The 20929-nt window shown below is 40.3% G+C and overlaps 1 protein-coding gene and 1 long non-coding RNA gene across 2 annotated transcripts in view; one reads left to right on the forward strand and one right to left on the reverse strand.

Moving 5' to 3' along the window:
• phlpp1 (PH domain and leucine rich repeat protein phosphatase 1) overlaps positions 1 to 20929 on the forward strand; it is a 175515-nt gene that overhangs the window by 150869 nt on the left and 3717 nt on the right. The window contains exons 11-15 of the mRNA XM_080201708.1: positions 951 to 1151; positions 2750 to 2912; positions 4501 to 4631; positions 7038 to 7154; positions 7963 to 8157. Coding sequence (XP_080057834.1) covers positions 951 to 1151; positions 2750 to 2912; positions 4501 to 4631; positions 7038 to 7154; positions 7963 to 8157 — 807 coding nt within the window. The remainder of the gene's footprint in view (positions 1 to 950; positions 1152 to 2749; positions 2913 to 4500; positions 4632 to 7037; positions 7155 to 7962; positions 8158 to 20929) is intronic.
• The window catches only part of LOC145351925 (uncharacterized), a 55006-nt gene continuing 39313 nt past the window's right edge, over positions 5237 to 20929 (reverse strand). Inside the window, exon 3 of the long non-coding RNA XR_013888475.1 lies at positions 5237 to 5625. This is a non-coding gene — a long non-coding RNA (uncharacterized LOC145351925). The remainder of the gene's footprint in view (positions 5626 to 20929) is intronic.

The following is a 20929-nucleotide window of genomic DNA, read 5'->3' on the forward strand; positions in this document are numbered from 1 at the left end:
TAAAGAATTCTAAACTATAACAAAATCATTTTGTACCTTATTACATCTGACAATTTTCATGTTGCTACAATCCATGATAAATGACTAAGACTAATGATCAGAAGCCATCTTGATGAATTCTAAAGTATTGTTGAATGTTAATCTCAACATAGTGGTAGTGCTCTTGCTTCTGAGTCAAAGTCATAGGTTCAAGTCTTAGGCAAGACTTGAGCACATGTAATCCTCAATGTGGAACTGACACAATACTGCATTACCAGAGAAGCAATTTTGAATGAGATGCTGAATTTATTCATGCAGGCTAATCAAACCCATGGCACTATTTGAAGAAGAGAGAGAGAGAGAGGCTGGCTTGACTGCCATATTTTTAAGCAAACATTAAATTGGATTATCTGGTCATTTATCTTATTGCTGTTGTATGGGACCTTGCTATGTGCAACTTCTACATATATTGTAAGCATGATGATAATTTGTAAGCATTTAACTGGATGTGAATTGCTGTGGGCTATCTTGAAGATGTGAAAGGAACCATATAAATGCATTCTTGGATGAAGAAGTAGAGTTGAATGGCCAATTTGCCGAGTTGTATGGGTGGGAGCAGGAAGTTCCAAAGGGACATCAATAGACTCAGCAAGTGAAATAACTAGTAGCTCAAATTCAATACAGGGAAATGTGAAGTCGTCTGCTTTGGATCCGAGAAAGCCAAATCATCATAGTTTCTTAATGGCGAGAGACTAGGAATTGTGAAGCAGCAAAGGGATTGAGTAGAAAATACTAATGCCATGGTACAAAAAGTATTTCAAAAAGGCTGATAGAAAATTGGCCACTATCTCAGGGGTTGGAACTCAGAATGAAGAAATTATGCTTCAGCTGTACAGTATATTGGTCAAATCCTATTTATTATTCAGTAATTAAAATTCAACAACTAATTGGAATTTTTTTTTCCCCAACAGTTTACGATGTCTCAACGTTTCAGCAAATAAGCTGGAGATACTTCCTCCCTCTTGCCTGTCTGAGGAAAACAACAGTGTTTTACAAGAGTTGTACCTAACAAATAATTATCTCACAGATAAATGTGTGCCATTGCTTACAGGTCACACTTGCCTTAAGGTTTTACATCTGGCATACAACCGACTACAGAGCTTTCCAGCCAGGTGAGATTATCCAGCCATCCCTATACCAAACAACAGCAATACGAAAAAAACTCTCCCTGTGTGGTTTCTATATTTTTTGAATTCTGCTAGAGACAGCAGTAGTTGATTTATGGACATTCTAAGGTTTTGGTTATATTGTTGCACTAATAGCTCTAGATTATAGTAATTTTCAGGAATACAGTGGCTGACTGACGTAAATGTGATGGCGTAATTTGATGTTGCAGCACAATATCGGAAGGATATGAAGGTGTTAGAGGTGTGCAGAAAAGCTTTACAAGAATGGTTTCAGGAATGAGGGACTTCAATTATATGCATAAATTGGAGAAACAGAGCTGTGATTCTCAGTGAAGAGAAGATTGAGAGGAGATTTGATAAAAATGTTCAAAAATCATAAAGGACCTGGACAGAACAGTTATGGGGAACCTGTTCCTATTGTTGGAAGGGTGGATAACACCATTCTAAGGTGACTCACAAAAGAACCAAATGTAACGTGAGGAAAAGCGTTTTTGTGTTGTATGTGGTTAGAATCTGGAAGGTACTGCCTTCACAGTGTGGTGGAGGCAAAGTCAATGGTTGCTCTCAAAAGAGAGTTGGGTACTTTTCTAAGGAGAAAAGAAAATTGCAGGACTATGGGGAAAGGGTGAGTAAGGGGAAATCAGGTGAGTGGCTCTTGCAGATGGCTGTCATGAACTTGATCGGTTGAATGATCACCTTCAGTGCTGTAACCATTCTGTGATTCTATAATCTTGTGAACAAAACCACTCAGCGATGCTAAGAGATAATGGATTAAGGGATGAAAAGTTTTTTGTTATTGAGAATGTAATTTATTCTGCTCTCGTTCGTTTATCTCATTTGTAGACCTGAGCATAAAATTCAAAACTGACCCTCCAATGCAGTACTGAGGAAGTGCTGCACTATTGGAGTTGCCATCATTTGGATGAGACATTTAACCACGGCCTCATCTGCCCTCTTGATGGAAGTAAAATATTGTATGGCATTATTTTGAAGAAGAACACAGGAGTCATTCCTTGTGTCTGAACCAATATTTACTCTCCAATTGACATCACAAAAACAAACAATGTGGTCATTATCATCTCGCTGTTTCTGGGAGTTTGCTGTGCAGAAATTCACTGCTGTATTTCCTACGTTGTAACAGTGACTACACTTCCAAAACTACTCTTTGACAGTAAAGCACTTTACTGTGAAAGGTGCTACATAAGAGCAAGTCTTTTTTTTCTGGATATTAATAGGTTCATTTAACCCATACAGCCAATGAAGGTATTAAACAACCCCCACTGGCTTAGTAAAGTGCTGCAGAACTTCTCACGATGGATATTTGTGTGAACAAAGCAAATTGCCTAGATGTGGGTATGGGACATGTTATGGGAGTTTGAGTAACAATTTATTCCTTTGCCCACCCTTGGAGATGAATAGTTTCTGCAATTGTCTTCCTCCATGTCGCTTCCTTGAGCAAGTGGATCACAGTGTTTCTGATAATGCTTCTCTTTCAGCTCAGTGAGTGAACTGCTGATTGTAAGAGAGATGTTGTTTTTCATCTTAGAAATAAAGTTTATTTATTACTTCTCAACTCTTTGCAGTAAAATGGCAAAACTTGAAGAATTGGAAGAAATTGATCTAAGTGGGAACAAACTGAAAACCATTCCAACCACCATTATGAATTGCAAGAGGATGCACACTGTTATTGCACATTCTAACTGTATTGAAGTATTCCCTGAAGTGATGCAACTACCCGAAATTAAGGCAAGAAAATATGCCCAACTTCTATTATTTACAAAGCAAAACATAATCAATATAACTATAGCAGCAATAAAAATATTTATTTAATAACCAATGCCTTTTTATTCTGAGGTATGAAGTCAGAAAAAAGCTGACATTGACCAAAATAATTTTGGATGTGTTATATGTTCCATTATTTTTGTATAAATTCAGTGGTGCTGACCCTGGTCCATGCCAGTATAACATAGCTATAAGATAAAATATGCCAAATTTTAGGAATAGAGAGAAAAAATGAACCCTATCCTTTTCTATTGACTTTTCTCATCAGCATTTCCTTCAATCCTTTATCAACACTTCAAAGTGTGCATTGAATCTGTGCATAATGTCCGCATTAGTGGCCATCTTTGAGGATTAACTGTTAGTCTCCTAATTTCATAACACCAGGAGGCACTATTTCAAGTACTGCTTTGCTGTTGTGTTTGCCATTTTCTTTTGTTGATGTTTCAATTTAGGCAGAAACACAAAAGAAAAAGAAACCTAGCCATGTGTATACATGTCCATAGAAAGCAATAATGTCTGCTCTATTGAGAGTATAATTTGGACAGTTCAGTTCAGGCTGTCAACATAGATTTGAAATATTGAGCCTGGATTATATCATGGAGTCTCAACATAATGAATTGACTGTTGCCTCATGTTAAGTGGTTATAGATCTCAGAATTAATTCTTAACCTCAATTGTAATCAGAAATTGAGAGTTTTTTAATCTCAACAATTTTGCTTAAATTATTTTTTTAATTGCTGTATCAATGTAGAAAGAACGTGAATGGAGTTGGATATTCTTAATTTTATCGAAGCCCTCATTGTTTATATTTCTATAATCTCTGCATCCAGCAATCATAGCTATGGTTGAAGCTGATTTAGGTCAACTCACAGGATTAGAAACAGAGATTTGCATATTTCAAATGAAACAAAACCAGTGTTTATAAGAGTGTATTCTTTAGTAGCTGCCAGAAAGACCATTAATAAGTTCATGTTTCATTTAAATCCGATACCCTCTTTATACAAAACAATCTTGTTACTTAGTGGAATTAAACCAAGAATCAAGTTTGTTATAGATTTCTTTATTTAATCTTTACAAACCTTTGTTTAATTCCACAAATTGAACCATATTTCTAGTTTCCTGTCTTTAAACCACAGAATCAGGACTTTGTAACTTACACAGTGGTAGAAATTTTCTTTACAAGTGTTATAGTAAGACGATACCCAGGAACTAGATCAAAACCAATTATCTCCACTGAGGAAATTGGCATGTACAATTAAAAGCTTTAACCCAGTAATGTGCTATACACTTCCTTTTATTGTGATAAATGCCATTTTACAAGTCTATTCAACTAGAATTAAATTTGTTACCGTGCCTGTACAATTGGAAGAAAAAGGAGGAAAGAATGTTTAGCTGCGTTCACAGTTAGTGCAAGAATACAATTCATAATTCCCCTGGATTCTTGCCTAGGCAGTAGCTAACAGAATCTTGCATAACTCAGTAAGTATGGGAAGCAGGAGGTTGATGAACTGGAATCCAGCCAAACCCATTGCCTGTGTTCTTCTTTCTGTAGTGCGTTGACCTGAGCTGTAATGAGCTGAACGAAATCACATTGCCTGAAAATCTGCCACTGAAACTGCAGGAACTAGATCTGACTGGAAACCCCAGGCTGGTCCTGGATCACAAAACTCTGGAGCTGCTGAAGTAGGCAATCACCATTCCCTTTAATATTGTCAGCAATCAGTCTTGTTCTTCTGTGCACTTTCTGTAGTCTGTGGTGAATGCTGTGTTTGAACTTTAGATTTTACTCAGTATTTAAATTACTTTTTCCTCACTCAAGCATGAGAAAAGAATACACTTTCCCAGGACAGAATGCTTGGTTGAAATGTTATACTTCATATACTTGCACGTACATATGATACATCAAAGGTGAATTAATCAACTTTATAGATCTACAAAAGCAGAACTTCGTGTAATTAACAAACATATGAATTGTTGTTAAAAAAACTATCCTTTTGAACACTAATAAGACATGAATTTTCTTGCCTCTAGAGGTGGGGGATTTGCAACTGGTAAACGGAACCCAATTTCCATTCCTGTTTTCATTGCCACATGATGCGTAGCATGTTTGCACCCTGGCTTTTGACCCGATAGCCCCATTACAGGAGTAGGTATCTCCTAGCCCCCGCCAGCGATTTCATAGAATTGGGCCAGCTTCTCCATGACATGTGGTTTACACTCCATCTGAAGAGTCATGAATAATGGTCTGGCTTCAGGAATGTTTTGAAAAATAAGTCAGAAAGCCTTACCTATGCCTCTCATGTTCCATACGTGACACTTGAAGGTCAACCCACAGAAAGCAACTGGCCCGGATGGGGTACCCGGACGAGTACTCTGATCCCGCGCAGATTGGCTGGCGGGGGGTTTTCGCAGACATCTTCAACCTGTCTTTATAACAATATGAGATCTCTATCTGCTTCAAGAAGACAACCATCATCCGGTACCAAAGAAAAGCCAAGTAGCGTGCCTTAATGAGTATCATCTGGTGGCTCTGACATCCATCATTATGAAGTGCTTCAAAAGGTTAGTCGTGACATGACTCAATTCCAGCATCCCAGGTTGCCTGGATCCACTATAGTTCACCTACAGCCGCAACAGGTCCACAGCAGATGCCATCTCCCCCACCCTGCACTCAATCCTGGAACAGATAGATAACAAAGCACCTATGTTAGACTCCTATTTATTGACCACAGCTTAGGCTTCAACACCCTTATTCCTACAAAACTAATCTCCAAACTCCGTGGCTTCGGATTGGGCTCCTCCCTCTGTGACTGGATCCTGAACTTCCTAACCCACAGACTGCAATCAGCGAGAATAGGCAACACCACCATCGTCCTCATAACCGGTGCCCCATAAGGCTGTGTCCTTAGCCTTTTGCTATACTCCTTGCACACCTACAGCTGTGCGACTAAATTCCCCTCCAACTCGATTATCAAGTTTGCAGATAACAGCACCATAGTGGGTCGGATCTCAAATGAGACAGAGTACAGCAAAGAGGTAGAGAATCCGGTGAACTGGTGCAACAACAATAATTTCTCCCTCGATGTCAACAAAGTGAAGGAGATAGTCATCAACTTCAGGAAGCGTAGTGGAGAACATGCCCCTTTCTACATCACTGGGGACAAAGTAGAAATAGTCGAGAGCTTCAGGTTTTTAGATGGTTCCCCCTCCCCCCCATGCCGACACTATAGTTAAGAAAGCCCATCAACACCTTTACTTGCTCAGAAGACTAAGGAAATTTGGCATGTCCGCTATGACGCTCACCAACTATAACAGATACAACATAGCATTCTTTCTGATTGTATCACAGCTTGGTATGGCTCCTGCTCTGCCCAAGAATGCAAAAAATGACGAAGGGTTGTGAATGAAGCCCAGTGCACCACTCGAACCAGCCTTCCACCCATTAACACTATCTACATTTTCTGCTGCATCCAGAAAGCAGCTAGCATAATTAAGGACTCCATGCACCCTGGACATTCTCTCTTCCACATTCTTCCGTCGGGAAAAGATACAGAAACGAGGATTGTACCAACTGCGTTATCATCGAAAGACATTTCTTAACGAATGCAAATTCATGCAGATGGCTAAAGGGCTAGAGAACCCAAAATATAAGCAATATCTGGGACTGAGTCCCATAGAAAGAAGGCGGGCCTTTTGAACACACCCTCCGCATTCTGTTACTCCTGCAGTCACTTCCAATTTGCTTACGGGGTGAAAATGGGAACTGATGGTGATTTCTACTAGGACTGTTCTACCAAGTTGAGAAATTTCCCATCTTGAAGTTGAAAATATGAGGCTAGATAGCTCTTGCACTTCCATGGCTTATCGTTCAGCATGCACTTTGTGTGCAGAATCACTGAATCCAAAGTAAATACTTGCACTAGAAACTCAGAGCTTTGATACAGATATTTTTTAAAAAATGAAATACTATGACAAGCTTGTTCATATTTTTATACTGCTTAAGTATTTTAAATGTACAAAGTTGAATAATTGATTTGTTCTCTTCTTTTCCCACCATACCCCCCGTCCTGCTCCACTTAATCATCCCAGTAACATCCGTTGCTTTAAGATAGATCAATCCTCCACATCTTTTGCAGTCGGTGAGGCTTCTGGTGCACCTGCTGTGTGGAGTCATGGTTATACAGAAGCTTCTGGAGTGAAAAACAGGTGTGTTTATGTTGTGATAATTGCAAGAAAAAAAGTAATTTGTGCTATGTAAAGTGTGTTCTTCATCTGTTCTGAGACGTTCTCATCTGAAAGTCAGTTAATTGAAGTTTGCCTATTACTGAAAAAATCAATCCTGGAAGCTAGGTTTGTCTGTTGTGATCTGTTTTGCTCTTTGCAGAAGATTCTTTCCTTTGTGCAGTTGCTAGGATGCAGAAAGAAACTGACACGTTACATCTATATAAGATCCTTGTGTCTTCAGAAGTAAAGAGCTAGTGTCTTAATGGATCTTTGCAAATTCAAAGGCTTCTTTATCATCCATTGAAGCAAGTTCACAGAAGAATTGAAAAGGAGAATGACAAAAATCAGCCCAACCTCAGAAAATGAATACTCAAATTCAGTTCATAGAATAGAATTTAACTGACCATGGCTGTTCCTAAGAAATGTCTGCCTTCTCTTGGCTAAAACTAAATGTAGTTAGCATTTCTAAATCATCAGGTTGCCTTAAATAATTGGAGAATTTACTGTGCAGTGATGGAGAGTAGTATTCAGTCTTTTCCAAAGATTTTACATCAAGTTTTTTAATATATTGCAATTAAAATGTGCCTTAAACTTTTTTTACAGATGACCTGAGTCAATATATTGAGATGATGTTGTTTTTATAAAACTGTGCAATGTAAATTTTAATGTGAAGAGATTTCAACACATCCTTGAAGCTTCAATAAGCCAACCAGAAAATGTGGATTTTTTTAAAAAAAAAGATTGTGGGAGGAAAATAATGGTAAATTTGCTTGCTTTATTTGAAATCCAGGTTGTGCGTGGCTGCCTTGTCGGTGAATAATTTTTGTGACAACAGAGAGGCTCTGTATGGCGTATTTGATGGTGACCGGAATGTAGAAGTGCCCTACCTCCTGCAGTGCACCATGAGTGATGTTTTGGCAGAGGAACTACAGAAATCAAAGAGCGATGAAGAATACATGACTAATACTTTCCTGGTCATGCAGAGGTGAGTAAATTCATTGGGAATCCATTACATGATGATGTGTTGTTGCTCCTAGATAGTTTTAATGTTGCAATTTAATACCATCTTATTTGAATACACAAATATAGTGTCTGGTATCAGTTGTCCAACTAAGCTGTCTCAGTTTGGCTCGTAGCTGAGGGTACCTCGGTGACATCACGGCTTGCTGTCTTCATGCATATTCTGTTAGTCTGTGCCTGTAATCAACTTTTTTTCAATCAGAAAAAATGCCAGTTCTAAACACAGATTTTCAATTTATTTTCACTCTTGGTAAATAAGATATATTTCCTACTTAAAAAAAGTTGTTTGGAAGCTTAACATTCAACATTCATCACTCAATAATGTTTTAAGATGATTGATTTATTATTCAAAATGACAACACACAAGTAATACAATGCCTCACTTCATATGTTGCCATGGAGTCGTATGATTCATTTTTATTTACAATTATCCCTATATTCAATTCTCAATTCTTATAATTAATGAGGACAGAACATGTCCAGGAAATGATGAACCAGTCAGGTTAACATCAGTGTGGGAAAAATAATGGAATCCTGACGAAAAGGAGAGAATAGAAGAACATCTGCAAATGAGAAAAATAATAATGAGTTGTCAACATGGACTTCAAAAGAGAAAATCGTGCTTGACTGTTCTAATTGAATGTTTTGAGCGAGGTAACAGCACAAATAGACACTGGTAATGCAGTAGATGTAATTCATCTAGATTTTTGAAAGGGCTACGACGAGATGCCCCATAAGGAATAAACTCAATGTGGAGTCGGGGAGAAGTGGCACAATGGATTAATGGTTGGTTGAAAGACAGAAAGCAGAGAGTGGGAACTGGGGGTAGTTATTCAGAATGGCAGAAATTGGGAAATGATGTTCCACAGGGTTCAGTCCTGGGACCACATCTGCTTACAATTCACTGTTACAATGTGGAATCAAAAATGCAATTTGTAAATTTGTGGATGACACCAATGGTAGGGGTGATCAATACTGAGGAGGACTGCAACAAATTATGGCAGGACATTAATAAACTTGCTGAATGGCAAAGAATTAACAAATTAAGTTCAATCTCATTGAATGGTGAAGTGGACTCAAGCTAATGGCCTACTTTTGCCCGTGGGTCTTACGGTATAACACAGATAAGACTAGGGAGGTTGCTAAATACTTGGAAGGTGCAATCTAGGTGGAATAGAGGAATAACAGAATCTCAATTCAACAGCACCAATCACTGAAAGTTGCACCACAGGGTAACAAATTTAATTTAAAAAAACAAATAAAGCAGTAGGCTTTATTTCTAGAGGGATGGAATGGAAAAGTAGGGAAGTTATGCTAATCCTGTATTGACGGTGGTTAGATTATTGTATGCAGTTCTGGTCACCATATTATGAAAAGCATATGGAGACACTGGAAGATGTGCAGAAAAATTTACAAGAATGTTACCAGAAATGTGTGGGGATCCATATCATAAAAAAATTGAAAGACTGGGTGTCTTTCTCTTGAAAAAAGGCTGAGTGGTGACAAAGAACAAAGAAAATTACAGCACAGGAACAGGCCCTTTGGCCTTCCAAGCCTACACTGACCATGCTGCCTGACTGAACTAAAACTCCCTACCCTTCCAGGAACCATTTCCCTCTATTCCCATCCTATTCATGTATTTGTCAAAATGCCCCTTAAAAGTCACAACCTTATCCACTTCCACTACTTTCTGTGTAAAAAAAAAAAATCTGCCTCGTACATCTTGTCCTCGTCCTTACCTTGCCCCTCACACCATAAACCTGTGCCCCCTAGTAATTGACTCTTTTACCCTGGGAAAAAGCTTCTGGCTATCCACTCTGTCCACGCCCCTCATAATCTTGTCGACTTCTATCACCTCCCCCCTCAACCTCCGTCGATCCAGTGAGAACAAACCAAGTTTCTCCAACCTCTCCTCAGAGCTAATGCCCTCCATACCAGGCAACATGTTGGTAAATCTTTTCTGTACCCTCTCCAAAGCCTCCACATTCCTTCTGATAGTGTGGCAACCAGAATTGAACAATATATTCCAAGTGCAGCCTAACTAGGGTTCTATAAAGCTGCAACATGACTTGCCAATTTTTAAATTCAGTACCTCGGCTGATTAAAGCAAGCATGCCGTATGCCTTTTTGACTACCTTCTCCACCTGCATTGCCACTTTCAGTAACTTGTGTACCTGTACACCCAGATCCCTTTGCCTATCAATACTCTTAAGGGTTCTGCCATTTACTGTAAATTTTTTATCTGTATTAGACCTTCCAAAATGTATTACCTCACATTTGTCTGGATTAAACGCCATCTGCCATCTCTCTGCCCAAGTCTCCAACAGATCTATATCCTGCTGTATCCTCTGATGGTCCTCATTATTATCTGCAAATCCACCAACCTTTGTGTTGTCCACAAACTTACTAATCAAACCAGTTACACTTTCCTCGGAATCATTTATATATAATTACAAACAGCAAGGGTCCTAGCACTGATTCCTGAGAAATGCCACTTGTCATTCAGAAATGCACCCTTCCACAGCTACCCTCTGTTTTCTTTGACCAAGATGTGGGTATGCCGGCGTTGGACTGGCGTAAACACAGTAAAAAGTCTGACAACACCAGGTTTTAGTCCAACCTATTTATTTGATAATATACTCACAAGCTTTCGGGGTTAGCCCCTTCGTCAGGTGAATGGAGAGTTCTGGCCTCAGACAGAGCATATAAAGCACAGACAGTTTAGAGATTACTGATTAGAATGCGAATCCTTACACCTAACCTGCTGTTCAAGACCTGATGTGGCACTTCAGGTCTTGAACAGCAGGTTAGGTGTAAGGATTCGCATTCTAATCAGTAATCTCTAAACTGTCTGTGCTTTATATGCTCTGTCTGAGGCCAGAACTCTCCATTCACCTGATGAAGGGGCTAACCCCGAAAGCTTGTGAGTATATTATTAAATAAATAGGTTGGACTAAAACCTGGTGTTGTCAGACGTTCTTTGACCAAGCCAGTCTGCCATTAGGGACCTTGTCAAAAGCCTTACTGAAATCCATGTAGACAACATCCACTGCCCTACTCTCATCATTCATCTTCATCACTTCCTCAAAAAACTTGATCAGGTTCGTAAGACACAACCTCCCCTTCAGACAACCATGTTGTCTCTCATTAATACGTCCACTTATTTCCAAGTGGGAATAAATCCTGTCTCGAAGAATCCTCTGCAATAATTTCCCTACCAATGATATAAGGCTAACCGGCCTTTAATTACCTGGATTATTCTGGCTACCTTTCTTACACAATGGAACAACATTGGCTATTCTCCAATCCTCTGGGACCTCCTCTGTAGTCAGTGAGGATACAAAGATTTCTCTCAAGGTCCTAGCAATTTCCTCCCTTGCCTCTGCCAGTATTCTGGAGTATATCTCATCAGGCCCTGGGGACTCGCCTACCTTCATGTTTCTCGAGAACCCCAATATCACCTCCTTTTTGATCTCAGCTTGACTCAAACTATCTACACATCCTTTCCCAGATTCATCATCCACCAAGTCCTTCTCTATGGTGAATACTGACGCAAAGTAATCATTTAATACCTCATCCATTTCCTCTGGCTCCACACATATATTCCCTCCCTTGTCCTTTAGTGGCCCAACCTTCTCCCTGGCTACCTCCTTGCTCTTTACATATGTATAAAAAGCCTTGGGATTTTCCTTAATCCTGCTGGCCAATGCTTTCTCGTGACCTCTTTTAGCCCTCCTTACTCCTTGTTTAAGTTTCTTTCTACTTTCCTTGTATTCCACACATGCTTTGTGTGTTCCCAGCTTAATAAGTCTTCAAAACCATCACAGTTTTGATAGAGTGGGGAAAAGCATATTTAGTGGACATCAATATAAAATAGTCATCAAGAAATCCAACAGGGATTTCAAAAGAAATTTCACCCAAAGACTGGTCAGAATGTGGAATTCATTACCTCAGGCAGTGGCTGAAGTGAATAGTATAGATTCATTTAAGGGAAAATTAAACAAGTCTATGGGGGAGACTGGAATAGATGGTTGCAATGATAGATTTAGATCAGAGAAGATGAGAGGAGGCTCGAGTGGAGCATAGGTACTGGTTCAGACTGCTTAGATTGAATGCCCTATTTCTGTACTGTGTGTCCTATCAGGCAATGATAGGGAGGCAGTGAGTGAAGAAGGGAGGAGGACAAATGCCTCTCTCAGTCACGCTGTGCTGACTTGAAAATACATTACCATTTGTTAATTGCTGCTGGGCCAAAATCTGAAAATTGCCTATCTAGCAGCACTGTGGATATAACTGTACTGCAAGGACTGCAACAGTTTAATAAAGCTAATTAAGGATGGGTGATAAATGTTAGCCTTGCCTGTGACAGTGAACCCAATTCCATGAATGAATATAAATCAAAGTTGCAAAATCTCACCCTGATTGGAGGAGGCAGTATGGTAGTATTGTTGCTGGACTAGTAATCCTGAGATTTACCACCCTACAAATCCCCCAGCTGATGAGTCAGTGTTGAACACCACTTGAAGGAAGCACTGAATGTGCTGTGGGTCTTCAATGTCCATCACCCAAGGGTAGCTCAGTAGCACAGCTACTGAGACAACTGGTTGAGTTCTAAAGGACGTAACTGCCAACCTGCGTCAGTGGTAGGTGGTGAGGGAACCATCAAGAGGGAAAAGTATTCGTGACCTCATGCTCACCACCTTCTGCAGATGTATAGTCCATGACAGTGTTGGCAGGAGTGAGCACCGCACAGCCCCAAAGGGCATAAGAAGGCTATACAAAGATATAGATAAGTAAGAGGGCAAAAATCTGGCATAAGGAGTATAATGTACCTAGAATAAAAGAAAAGCTTATTATCCAAATGATGAAAGATTGCAGAGCTGTGAGATGCAGAGGGATCTGGGTGTTGTGTGTGTATTATAAAAGGCTAGTATGCAGGAACAGCAAGTAATTCGGAAAGCTAATTGAATGCTGTCACTTATTGTGAAAGGAATTGAAGTTTTTAAAGGTTTTTTTTAAAAAGTTTCAAGTTTGTTTATTAATGTCACAAGTAGGCTAACATTATCACTGCAATGGATTCACTGTGAAAATCCCCTAGTCACCGCACTCCAACGTCTGTTCGGTACGCTGAGGGAGAATTTAGCATGGCCGGTGCACCTAACCGGCATGTCTTTCAGACTGCTGGAGGAAACCCACACAGACACAGGAAGAATGTGCACACTCCATGCAAACAGTGACCCAAGCCAGGAATCGAACCCGAGTCCTTGGCACTGTGAGGCAGCAATGCTAACCACTGTGCCAACTGTACAATATACAAAAGTAGGGAGATTATAATTTAGTTATACAGGGCACTAGTGAAACCATATTTGGAATACTGTGTACAGTATTGATCACTTTATTTAAGGAAAGATGTAAATACATTGGGAGCAGTTCAGAGGTTTACCAGACTTGTACCTTGGGATGAATGAGTTGTCTTAAGAAGAAAAGTTGTATCTGCTGACGTCCAGAAGAGTAAGAGGTGACTTTATTAAAACATACAAGTTTGAGGTATCTTGACAGGGTGGATATGGAGAGCATGTTTTCTCCTGTGGGGGACTCTAGAAAAGGGGACACCCATTTAAAGTGGACAAGAAGCAAAATCTTTTTCTCGAGTGTTGTGAGTCTTTGGAACTCTTCCTGAAAAGGCAGTAGAAACACAGTCTTTGAATATTTTTATGGCAATGGTGGATACATTTTTGATAAGCAAACAGCAATTGGTTATCAGGTGTAAGATGGTGTGGATTTGAGGTTACCACAAGATCAGCTTTGATTTATTAAATGGCAGAGCAGGCTCGAGGGGCTGATTGGCCTTCTCCTTGTTCATATGTTTATACATCTAGCCAATTGATTTATTTCCTTCACTTCCCTTAAACCCTGGGTAATTGAACAGCTCACTGAAGGAGGAAGCCCCACAAATATCCCCATGTTCAATTATAGGGATAGTCACAGTAAAAAGTCTGACAACACCAGGTTTAAGTCCAACCGATTTATTTGATAGTAAACTCACAGTTTGTCGCGGTTTGTCCCTTGAATGGAGAGCTCTGGCCTCAGACAGAGCATATAAAGCACAGACAGTTTACAGATTACTGATTAGAATGCGAATCTTTACACCTAACCTGCTGTTCAAGTCCTAAAGTGGCCGACAATGTGAGTGGAAGGAGCACTGATCACAGGTTAAAGAGATGTGTATTGTCTCCAGACAGTACAGTGTGAGGTTTTGCAAACCCAGGCAAGTCACGGGGGTTACAGATAGTGTGACATGATCCCTGTTGAGACCGTCCTCGTGTGCGGAACCTGGCTATCAGTCTCTGCTCAGCGACTCTGCGCTGTCGTGTGTCGTGAAGGCCGCCTTGGAGAATACTTACCCGAAGGTAAGAGGCTGAATGCCCTTGACCACTGAAGTGTTCGCCAACAGGAAGGGAACAGTCTTGCCTGGTGATTGTCGAGCGATGTTCATTCATCCGTTGTTGTAGCATCTGCATGGTCTCCCCAGTGTACCATGCTTCGGGACATCCTTTCTTGCAACGTATCAGGTAGACAATGTTGGCCGAGTTGCAAGAGTATTTACCGTGTACCTGGTGGATGGTATTCTCACGTGTGATGATGTCATCCGTGTCGATGATCCGGCATGTCTTGCAGAGGTTGCTGTGGCAGGGTTGTGTGGTATTGTGGTCACTGTTCTCCTGAAGGCTGGGTAGTTTGCTGCGAACAATGGTCTGTTTTGAGGTTGCATGGTTGTCTGAAAGCGAGAAGTGGGGGTGTGGGGATGGCCCTGGCGAGATGTTCGTCTTCATCAATGATATGTTGAAGACTCCGGAGAAGATGTCGTAGCTTCTCCGCTCCGGGGAAGTACTGGACGACGAAGGGTACTCTGTCCACCGTGTCCTGTGTTTGTCTTCTGAGGAGATCGGTGTGATTTTTTGCTGTGGCGCATCGGAACTGTCGATCTATAAGTCGAGCGCCGTATCCTGTTCTTGTGAGGGCATTTTTCAGCGTCTGGAGGTGTCTGTCACGATTCTCATCTGAGCAAATCCTGTGTATACGGAGGGCTTGTCCATAAGGGATGGCTTCTTTAACATGTTTAAGGTGGAAGCTGGAGAAGTGGAGCATTGTGAGATTGTCTGTGGGCTTGCGGTACAGTGAGGTGCTGAGGTGACCGTCCTTGATGGAGATGCGTGTGTCCAAGAATGCAACTGATTCTGGGGAATAGTCCATGGCGAGTCTGATGGTGGGATGGAACTTGTTGATATCATCATATAGTTGTTTCAGTGATTGTTCACCATGAGGCCAAAGGAAGAAAATGTCATCGATGTATCTAGTGTATAGCATCGGTTGAAGATTCTGTGCGGTGAAGAAGTCTTGTTCGAACCTGTGCATGAAGATGTTGGCATATTGAGGTGCGAATTTGGTCCCCATGGCTGTTCCGTGTGTCTGAATGAAAAGCTGGTTGTTGAAGGTGGAGACATTGTGGTCCAGGATAAAGCGGATGAGTTGTAAAATTGCATCTGGAAACTGGCAGTTGTCGGCGTTGAGTACTGAGGCAGTCGCAGCAATGCCATCATTGTGGGGGATGTTGGTGTAGAGCGCCGAGACATCCATTGTGGTGAGGAGTGTCCCTGGTTCAACTGCTCCATGTCTGCTGAGTTTCTGTAGGAAGTCCGTAGTGTCGCGACAAAAGCTGGGGATTCTTTGTACAATGGGTTTCAGGATGCCCTCGACGTAGCCGGCGAGGTTCTCTGAGTCCCATTGCCTGATACGATGGTACGGCTGGGTGTGTTTGCCTTGTGTATCTTTGGGAGGCAGTAGAGATCTCCAACGCGGGAGTACGTGGAATGAGAGCACGGAGGGTGCTCTGAAGGTCCGGATCAAAGGTCTTGATCAAATTGTTGAGTTGATGAGTGTGTTCTTTGGTCGGATCTGTGGGTAACTGTCTGTAGTGTTCCTCATTGTTTAGTTGTCGGTACACTTCTTTACAGTAATCCGTTCTGTTCAGTATGACGATGGCCCCTCCTTTGCTGGTTTGATGACAATGTTGCGGTTGGTCTTGAGAGCGTGGATGGCGTTGCATTGTGCTTGGGTGATGTTCGGGGCTGTCTTGTGAGTGCGGCTGATGAATCTGGTGTTAACGCGCCTCTTGATGGTTTGGGCATACAAGTCCAGTCGAGGGCAGCGGCCTTCCAGAGGAGTCCAATTGGACTCCTTCCTCTTAGGTCGCTGCACTGTGGATCTCTGTCGGCTGTTCTGGTTCATTGGCTGTCTCATTGTGTTTGCTGTTGGCCTCTTGAGGTTTGTGGAAAAACTCCCGCAGCCTCATTCGCCTGATGAATTCCTCTGTGTCTGCTGCGAGACTGATGGGGTCCATTTTGGTGGTGGGGCAGAAATTGAGCCCTTGGCTGAGAACTTCGATTTCATCTGATTTGAAGTGTGTAGTCCAGGAAGTTGACAATGGACCTCCCTGCGGTAGTGCTGTTTTCTACTGTGGTGCCGGGAGAGGCTTGGTTGTTGCTGGTGGTGATGCCGAGTTTTTCAAGTTTCCTGTTCTTGGTGTGCATGTAGGTGGTGTAGTTTCTTTATAGGGATCCCAGAAGATATGGCTGAAGCATTTGCTGCAGTCTTCAGCCAAAAGTGCTGTGTGGGTGATCCATCTTGGCCTCTTCCAGATGTCCCCAGCATCACAGATGCAAATCTTCAGACAATTCAGTTCACTCCACACGATTTCAAGAAAGGGCTGATGACACTGGATACTGCAAAGACTATGGGGCCCTGATGGTATTCTGACAATAACGTTGAAGATTTGTGCTCTAGAACTTGTCACACCCTAGCCAAACTGTTCCAGTGTAGCTTCAACACTGACATCTACCCTGCAAAGTGGAAAATTACTAAGTATGTCCTGTGTACACAAAGCTGGGCAAATACAACCTGGACAGTTACCCGCCCCATCTGTCTATTCTCAACTATCAATAAAGTAATAGAAGGGGTCATCAACAGTGCTAACAAGAATTCTCTTCCTCAGAGGGGAGTGAAGGTGGAGTCTTTGAATATCCTCCATTCTGACCTTTAAAGCCCCTTTCTTCAACTGATTCCTTTTCCCCAAGGCTCCTATTCCCGATGTCTGCGAGCACTGCTGGAGGTCCGGGACTTGTTCTTCAGTTGCTCCTTACACCAATCTTTGCCATTAGATGGAGCCCAGTTACTCAGAAATCAGGCAGCTCACATTTTTAACAGTTATTTAAATTTATATTTCTAAATTTATTTTCTTTTAATGGTTATTTCATTTATTAATTTAGGCATTTAGGAACATAGGCCTCTCAAGTCTGCTGTGCCATTTAACTGGATGGATCATGACTAATCTTCTACATAATGCTATTTTCCCACACTGTCCCTGTATCCTTTAATGTCATTGGTATCTAAAATGTATTGACTTCTTTAAACATACTCAGTGACTGAGCCTCCACAGCCCTCTGGGGTAGGGATTCCAAAGATTTACTCCCCTCTGACTGACTGATGAAAGTCCCCATCGATTCTAAATGGCCTACTTCTTATTCTGAGATGTGACCCCTCTTATTAGCCTTATTCTGATGAGAAAGGTACTAAAGTACCTAACTATGGTATTTATTTTATATTTAGAGATGAATTTTATTTTGCAAGTTATTGCACATCCTCAGCTGCAATACTGTACATGTGTAATCCGGTATTTCAAATTGTGCATTGGTTTCTCCAAGCAAGATATGTCCATCAGACCCTAACTTCGATTTTACCATTGATTCCTCTGGGAACTTATGATTCTGTTGATGTTGTTTCACTTAAAGTCATGATTTTAAGGAACACAACTACAACTTTTAGATGAGCACTTAATGTATTAACCAATATCTGGAAGATTACCCATTTAACTTCAGAGAAAATATCCTCAGAACTGAACTCAATCAACAAGCAAAAATGATGCTTTTCTTGTGCTATTCATAGCCATGTCCCTTGAAAGACAAAAATTTGTTTTTTTAAACCCCAACAATGCATGTTATTGTATATGACTCATTACCTTGCATGAAAGGTAATATGAAAAAGAGTTGGATCCAAAGTCCAGCTATTATACACATTATTTTCAATTGGACTTTCTCACTGCACCTGCTAGAGGAGAGGGGTGCTGCTGGTCATTCTTAGACAAATAGTGAACTCTGCCTGCTATGTGATGCATAAGAGCAACTTGGGAATGGCAGTAATTTTGTCAACCTCCTTACTATGGAGGTATCTGACTACACGAGATCTTCTTCATGCAGCCACCACTGACATCCCAGATTTTGCTTTTATGGCAATTCCAGCTGCAAAGTCTAGAAATTGTGCTACTCTTTGCCAATACATAATATATATTTGTATTAATTTTCTATATTTTAATGCCAATCTAACCATAGGAAAGATTTCCACTGTTGCCTACAATGTTTATAAGGAACAACTTTGCTGCTAATAGCATACCGCAAGAATCTTATTTTCCTCTGCCCCTAACCTCCACACGAGTGCTTTCATCAGCTCTCTGGTACCAACTTCGCTCTTTTGCTTAAAATTCAAGAGGAAAAATGAAAACTTTTAATTGCGCACTCAAAGTAAGCATTTGTATTCAAATTGTAGCACCAAGCACTTCATTCACAGCTACCATGGCAACCAAAGACAGTGAATGTGCTTTCCTGGCAGTTGCCCCAGTGTCTATTTGTCAGACAAGTAAGTTTTCTCATTAGTCAGTGATGGGATTGATGATTTTTAATATTCCAGCATAAAACTTCTGGATCTTTCACTCCAGCCCTAATAAAAACAATTTCTGTGAATTAGTTGCGCTAAATTGCGTGTTGGCTGGAAGGTTTGCCAAATTTGTTCTTTAGCTCTATATCCAGGTTTTGAGTTCTACACAGAGTTCATGGACAGTTACTAGTAATTACAGATAAACTGGAGTTGAATGTCCAATTATTGGATCTGTGAAGATTTCAGTAGTGTTTTCCTGCTGTAATGAAAATTCTAACCATGATCAGAATATGACAAATAAAATAGGTGCTTATTACGTTTTTTAATCATATGTCTCCCTGCTTTTCTGAAGATTCCAGTTCCTGCAGTGTCATACTGGCCTTGGAACAGATGCACAGTATTTCTCTTTGAAGACAGATTAGTTTGTGGAAATGTAATTACTGCCTTATTCTTGCCCCTGTCATACAGTTCATTGAATGCCTGCGCACCTTCAATTCCTCATGAAAATGGTCATTCTGCATATATCAGCCAAGGCACAGAGAAGTTGTATAACTATTGGTCAGATTATAGCTGATCTGATTCTTAATCATGCTTTGCAGCAGGGGTTACCATCTGACTGATGTCTCTCACCAGCACCGACCTTGACTTGGGGTGCTGAGGCCTGTTGTAATGGCCCTGCTGCATTCACTGAATTTAAATAATTAAACGTAAGCCAGGAATCTGTTTCCATTTGCTGTTTTGAAAAATATGTTGCAACTTAAGAATTTTTTAACAAAATAATAAGATTTAGTTGAACATCCAGCTTATGGAGATCTATTCACGGGTTAAAAGGGGACAAGATTAAAGCAGTAATTTAATCTCCAAACACTGATCTGTCTTTGACAAGAAATTCTGTGCATCTGTTCAAGGCCAGTATGATACTGTAAGAAAAAAACACTGTCAAATGCATAGATACATAATACTTATAGACTGAATTTGTTAAAATATTTTAGCATAAAACTTCTGGATATTTCACTCCATTCTTAATAAAACACTTTCTGTGCATTAAGTTGTGCTAAATTAAGTGTTGGCTGAAAGGTTTGCCAAACTTGACCTTTTGCGTTCTTTAGCTCTCCCAGGTTTTGAGTGCTGTTCAGTGCACGTGGACAGTTACTGGTAATTACAGGTTAAATAAACTTATTTGCCATCAATCCTGAATGAAGTCTAATGTTGCTGTACAAAATGGAGGAATGTTTAAAGATAGAGTGCATAGAAACAAAAGAGGATTTCAGAGGTTATACAGAGTCATTTTTGGCTGGAAGTAATTACAAAGAAGTAATCTAATCAAGGGTTTCAAATGGCATAAAGCATGAGAGCAAAGCTCAAGGATTTTTGTTGTAATAGTAATCTGAATCTCTCGATTACATTACAGTCTTGAATTACTCTGGAGTTTATGTAATTATGCACTGTGAACTTTATAAGAATGTGTTTATTTAATTCTCTAAGTTTGTATTATACCCTCAGCAGGTGTCAGTGCCATCTTTTGAAATTATATTCTATATTGTTTATTAATGTGTAATGTTCAAATTGCCTGATTATAACTGCAGTGTTATTATTGCAGATTCATAGACACAAATTGTGCTTCAAAACTGAAAAATTGTACTGCTTGCTTTATTATAATTTTATAATTGGCATGAACCTCAGCTATTCCTCTCCCGCAGCAGAATTATTTATTCAGTTTCATTTGTATATTTGTTTAATGAGATTCTCAGTATGACACATTTTGAAACCTAATAATTCCACACAATTCACCACAGAACATGCTTCAAATAAATGACATCTAGGATTCAAAGGCAATTTAATTATTCTTTGGGGAAAGATGTTTTTGCTATTTAAAGTCAGAGAGCATTTTTCATAATATCTGTATACAACTTCTCTACCAATTTCCACAGATTTTTAAGTGGTTGTTATTCTGCAGTTTATGGTAATTT

The sequence above is a fragment of the Carcharhinus amblyrhynchos genome, chromosome 2, assembly GCF_965287045.1.
Source record: "Carcharhinus amblyrhynchos chromosome 2, sCarAmb.v2.hapA, whole genome shotgun sequence".
Taxonomy (NCBI): Eukaryota; Metazoa; Chordata; class Chondrichthyes; order Carcharhiniformes; family Carcharhinidae; genus Carcharhinus; species Carcharhinus amblyrhynchos.